The sequence below is a fragment of the Rhea americana genome, unplaced genomic scaffold (assembly GCF_003343005.1).
Source record: "Rhea americana isolate MKP2758 unplaced genomic scaffold, rheAme1 scaffold_263, whole genome shotgun sequence".
Classification (NCBI taxonomy): Eukaryota; Metazoa; Chordata; class Aves; order Rheiformes; family Rheidae; genus Rhea; species Rhea americana.
Window position 1 is genome coordinate 659,476 of NW_028186383.1, and position 6,560 is coordinate 666,035.

The window sequence follows — 6,560 nt, forward strand, 5'->3', positions numbered from 1 at the left end:
CACTTAAAAGAAAGCACAGAAATTTATTCTGAGAAAGAAATTGGAAGGAACAGCAGTTTTATCTTTAATCAACATTGTCAGCTTGAGATACAAATAGACAGACAATGCTTCAGCATTCCAATACTGACCTTTAAAATTCTTTCTGTGAACTGTGAATACTGTCCTCCTCAGACATAATCTTTTGTTACATGCTGATGAGAAACATAAAGGAAGATAAATAACATCTGAATACTTAACTAATGTATGTTAAACATCGATAAAGGAAATAAATATAAAAAAGATTTTTTTTAATGCTGTGCACATTTTGGTTTTCTTCAAAAAAAGTACAGCTTTTTCTCTCCTTCCAGAAGAYTGATATTCAATAAAAGACCTAGATAGAAAGGATAAAGATTTACATAAAATTTAAACAAAAAAAATCATTAAGGCTGAAGAGAGAAGTTTAGAGACTGGATAGTTGATGAGAAGAATAGACATGGTCTATAATTTGTACACAGAACAGCAAGGTATAAAAGGAATAACCAGGAGTAAAAGAAGAATATTAAATGCAAAAACTAGAAAATTACCTTACTCTATGAAAGTGACATTGATTTTTTTTCCCCTACTTCTCAGAAGAATCACAGAAAGGTTGAGGTTGGAATGGACTTCTGGAGATCATCTAATTCGACCTCCCCGATCAAGCAGGGTCACCTACAGCATGTTAGACAGAGTTGCATCCAGGCGGGCCTTGAAGATCTCCAGAGAAGGAGACTCCACCACCTCTCTGGGCAACCTGGTCCAGCGCTCCGTCACTCTCACAGGGAAGAAATTCCCCCTCACGGTCAGGCGGAACTTCCTGTGCTTCAATTTCTGCCCATTACCACTAGTCCTGTTGCTGGGCATTGCTGAAAAGAGTCCGGCTCCATCCCCTTGACACCCTCCCTTCAGGTACTTGTACACATTGATAAGATCCCCCCTCAGTCTTTTCCCCAGGCTAAACAGGCCCAGCTCTCGCAGCTGTTCATCACAGGGCAGATGCTCCAGCCCTCTGATCATCTTCGTAGCCCTTCACTGGACTCTCTCCAGCAGCTCCATATATTTCTTGTACTGGGAAGCCTGGAACTGGACACTGTAGTCGAGATGAGGTTGCACAAGGGTTGAGTAGAGAGTGCAGGATCACCTCCCTCAGTCTCCTGACAATACTCCTCCTAATGCACCCCAGGATACCATTGGCCTTCTTGGTCACAAGGGCACATTTCTGGTTCATGGTCAACTTGTCATCCAGCAACACTCCCAGATCCTTCTCTGCAGATCTGCTCTCCAGCAGGTCAGCCCCCAGCCTGTACTGGTGCACTAGGTGCAGGACCCTGCACTTGCCCATTCTGAACCTCAAGAGGTTCTTCTCCGCCCAACTCTCYAGCCTGTCCAGGTCTCTCTGAGTGGCAGCACAGCCCTCAGCTGTGTCAGCCACCCAGCTGGTATTATCAGCAAACTCACTGAGGAGGCACTCTGTCCCCTTATCCAGATCATTGATGAATACGTTAAACAAGACTGGACCAAGTACTGAGCCCTCAGGAATACTGCTAGCTACAGGCCTCCAACTAGACTCTGCACCACTGATGACAACCCTCTGAGCCTTTCAGCCAGTTCTCAATCCACCTCACTGTTCACTCATCTAATCCACACTTCCTGAGCTTGCCTAGGAAGATATTCTGGGAGACAGTGTCAAAAGCCTTGCTGAAGTCAAGGTAGACAATATCCACTGCTCTCCCCCCACCTCCCCAGCCAGTCATTCCATCATAGAAGGCTATCAGATTGGTTAAATTGTGCTTTTTGCTTCTTAGAATGCTGTTTTCACAGTGTYTTGCAGCATTCATGCTGTGTGCATGAATGCTGCAGAAATAGCTTTCATGCAGAGCGTGCTTTCCAAATGATATGATTTTTCTATGCATTGAAATGCATAATGTGTTAATACTTTTTTTGTCATCAAAAAAACCCAAAACCTTTCCCCCCTTTTTTCATCCATCACATCTACTTTGACATTCTTCTATTTCATTACTTAAAAGACAGGAATTTTTTTGAATAAGGGAAAATAATTTGAAACATAAACCTGACTGCTTTATATGAGATAAATGAATTTGAATGCAGATTTTTCCTCCTCCTTTGAGATCTTGACTTTCGTCAAATAATAGTCAGTAACMAAAGAAAGTTCATTTCCAATTCACTTCGGTTTGTTTACCCTATTCAAGGAGGAGTTTAAAATCAGAAATTATATCAAAGATTCTATCACAGGTGCTGTTAGCAAGCCTCATGAGCTTGTAACATCCGTGAGGCTGTTCTAAATAAGACTGGGTTCTGAAAAAGCAATTCTGATGACATGCAACCTGGCTGGATGCCCAGCGAAACAAGCTGGAGCGATTCTGCTGACTCAAGAAGTTAGATCATTGTTGGAGAGARTAAGCTGAATCTGCAAAAGTGTTCTGGCTTTGGATCTAGTCTCCTTTTCACTGAAACAAATGAGAATGTCACCRTTAACATCATTTAAACTATGTTAACAGTCCTTGATTTTGGAAATCCAACGCAATGGAATCTGGATGACATCAAAGCAAGAAAAAATCCTGTAGAAGTGTTGCCAACTGCCATATGTAATGGCTAACATGCAAAAGTAGAGCCCAAAACAGGATCATTTCTCTGAAACCACAAAGTAATCCTTACAAATACTTAAAACTTCAAAAATCGAACATAAAATACATATTGTCTGAATTTTACAGGCCTTGAAATGACAGCATGATGAAACACAAACTACAAACTAAAATGAAAATCAAAACTCATCTCATTAAAAAAAAAAAAAAGTAAAATCAATGAGGAGAGCTGGGTCAGTTTTGTTGAAATAAAACTTTCAGTTATTTAGTTTCTTCTGATGACCAGCAACCGACTGGACAGACCAGCAGTATTCTGAGCAGCTRCAGATTGAGAAAATAGATGTGATAAAATGTGATAAATGTGATAATGTGATAAAATCTGCCTAGTAAAAAGGCAGATCAAAAAKGGACTTCAAGTAGAATCTCAGTTCTGGCAGAACTATGTATAGCTAAACAGAAGGAATACTAGCTTGATAACAGCTTAATTTGCTGTTCTTTGATTGACTATCAAGAGATGTCGCACATAATTTGAAGATATTTGAAGACAGATCCTCAGATCTGCAGGTCTGTTTGAATCAAAGTCATATCTCTAGTTACCTAACAGACCAGAACTCTATTTCTCACAACCATTAAAAGAAGAAACTTATCACCACTCTGCGCATCTTATTGTTGTCATTTGAATTAATTTAATGCCATCAGCAACCAATCTATTCAATATTTATACATTTATGTGATAATATTTGCATACTTTTGCTGTAGCAAATCTGATATTTCTCTTTCTGCCTTAATAAAATTTGAACTGCAAGTCCACTTATCTGCTCTCCATCTCTTTCATGTCTTGTCTGCCTGAGAAATGCTGCCTTTCAAGTTATACAAAGTCAAGGTATGAGATCAGTAGAAAGTCTTAATTGATCTCAAGTTTCTACAGACAGATGCTCTCTGTTTTTCAGGTAGCATTAATCTCATTCTGCTTTTTGTGTCTGAAAATCCCCAAAATTAAATTACCAAAATTATGTTATCTTCATATTGTGTTTCTGATTTGCTCCAGTTTAATCCTTTGTCACGTGAAAGTTCAAAGAAACATGACTCTAGGGCAGTCTCATACATCTGGAAATATCTGCCATTAGGTAAAGAGGGCTGAACACAGATTTCTCTATGAGCAACTATACCATGATGTTTTTATATTGTTAATGTAGCTGTAAAACTTCATCAAAGAGAAAGCACTCCAGAGTCATGGTGACATTTTGGATTATTTTCCTGATGAAAGCATTATTATCCTCAAAATCCATTTTTGTTGCTATCCAAACAATTTCTCACTTTGCATACTACTTTTATTTAGCAAACAAAATAGTTCACTATCATTGTAAGACATAAATAGCATGTTTTTATCATTAAACCACAAAGCAGATTGCGATTAAATGCTACCCTGTTATGCCTTTCGCAGGATATTTGCAGAGTTGCATTTTTGCTGTCTAATGTAATTACAGCTTATTTTCCTTCCTTGTGCTATTTCTTTTACTTGGGTTTGATCCACTGAGTTTGTACCCCTCAAAGTCTGTACTCAGTTTGGAATAAAGATACACTTGCACTCAAAACAGAATATTATCTATCTGCCACCCAAATCGTACATGTTACGCCTAAAATCATAAGCYAGGACAGATTCACTTAATACAAAACCAGCCTTAATCAGTAATTCTGTGACTGTTCACTGTATAACTTCTTCAAGTTTGAAAATAAACTTCGTATTGAGGATTTTGTAGACTTCCATTCAAAGACCATAACAGAAAATACACAAAAATTTCCCATGAGCCTGGGAAGCAGGAGCTAATGGAAGTTCTAGGCATAAACTTTGCTGTGGGGAGATGATAAGGATTAGAGACCATCTTAATTCTGTAAAACTGTCTTWCCACAGAAATATAGACAATAACTTTCAGATCACTCCTGATAGCTGGTACGGAAAATAGGAAATTAAAGTCAAGTTTATAYGCATTTTTATTTAGCAGTTGTCTTGCAAAAATTTAGTGCTATTGGTATTAGTCAATAGGAAATGGAGATTCCTGGGGGAAAGGATGAACAAGGATCACAGGAGTGGAAGACCAGGTTTAATGAGTACTTTATATCTACTGCTGCAACCCCACAGGCAATTACAAATATTTACAGCACCTAATTTTGAGAATAGTATATTAAACTATTAAACTAAAACCATAGAGGACAGTTCTGGGCTCCAGTTCTAGCTGTTTTGCATAGTTGCAGAAAGTGGCTGGAAAGTTGCCCATAAAGTTTCATTCTAGGCTTTCTCAGAAGTGTATGCAGCTATCCCATACAGATCTTCAGTACGTGACACAGTGGCAGCTCTGACACTTTTTAGTTAATGAGGATTTGAAAAGAAAATTTTGCAGTGGTCTTTTGAGTTTGTGTGTACATTTACATGTATAACACAATGAAGKCTTAAGAGAACAATATTATACAAAATAAGAACAGTATAGGTCATTGAGTGTAAAGATAATTCTAATAAGATGTTAATATTTAGTTATATTTTGGAAAACATAAAAAATCACCATTACCTTTCTATTTTCTATGACTTTCTATGAGCCTTGGGGCTCAGTCAGAGCTGCCATACGCCCATCACTGACAGCTTGGAAATTCCCCCAGGGTAGCCAGTAAATTCCCCAATAAGGGCTACGACACAGACTTTCAAATGCAAGAAAACTCTGTAACACATTTACAAAACTTAATTGCAATAGACAGAAATACTTCATTGTTCAAGTTCATCATAWAAAAGAGGGTTGAAACATGCAATTATACAGTAGATTCTCACCACTCACCTCCTGGGGTACTGGGATCTTCTTTTTCCTGCCCACTGCTTGTCACATTCAGCCCGAGTTGCCTCATGTCCATCTCTCTCACTTTGGGTAAAACCAAGAAAATGCCCTCTGAGTACACCTATGTGAGCATAATACACTTCCTCTTTCAATATATGTGGTCTGGTGTACCGTGACACTGCACTTGATAACAGTGGTGACCCCCACAAGTCCCAAGTTAAGAGCCACCTCAGCAGGAAAGGAGAGGAAATACTAAGGGCATACGGCATGATATGTAACTCAATTTTGCACAGCCTGGTGGCCTGGTGGCCGAATCARCTCTTGCTGTGAACTGGGCATAGTCTTCCACTGCCACAAGTATTTCCTCTCTCCAAGGAGCTTCCCATGCACCAGATTGTAGCCTTTTCTGAAGGTGAGGAAAAAGGAGAGGCATGCCTGACTTCCCTACCAAAGCCTACCATGTGTGTCTAGGAAAAAAAAGTAAGTCCAAAAACAGTGAGTAAGGAAGAGATGAGAAATGAAACCATAACTTCTGTAAACCTCTCTTATATGTTCACCARTGAACTTTAATAGGCCCTTTCACTCTCCACACACATACAGCAACACTGTCATAAAAGATTAGAATCAAAATGTCAAGCACTCCAAAGTCTGGAAAAGCAAAATTAAGGTTTGCTAAACTTACTTTAACTGTGGAGCGTGGTTGCCTTACAATAGCCATTACTGTGTATGCGCATGTATTTTTTTTCCAAGACTATGCCTCTGTTAGCACCTAGGTGCTGTGTCCTAGAAGAAATATATTTAGTGAAAGGAATGCAAGCACTTGTAAATTTTCTACCAGAAGTGAAACTCCAAACTGAGTTTCAGGTGCATAATATGCATAATGTGCCATTCGGCTCCTCCGATCTGACTGAAGAAAACCACCGTCACCTCTCTCGCTTTCACATCCCCATAGCGTAGTCACACACCGTGTGCCATGGGCATCGTGGGAGATGGCCACTGTGAAACTTGAGAGAAGTTATAGCAATTCAATTAAAACTCCAACGGAGCCCTAATATTGGGATAACTGTGTCTGAAAAGGATTTTTTGGGCGGGATTTTTTAACTGATTTCTTTTTTCTTTT

At 39.1% G+C, this 6,560-nt stretch overlaps 1 protein-coding gene across 1 annotated transcript in view; it reads right to left on the minus strand.

Moving 5' to 3' along the window:
* Positions 1-324: 324 nt before the first annotated feature.
* The window catches only part of CCDC102B (coiled-coil domain containing 102B), a 217,676-nt gene continuing 211,440 nt past the window's right edge, over positions 325-6,560 (minus strand). Inside the window, exon 5 of the mRNA XM_085307767.1 lies at positions 325-370. Coding sequence (XP_085163893.1) covers positions 359-370 — 12 coding nt within the window. The 3' untranslated portion in view covers positions 325-358. The remainder of the gene's footprint in view (positions 371-6,560) is intronic.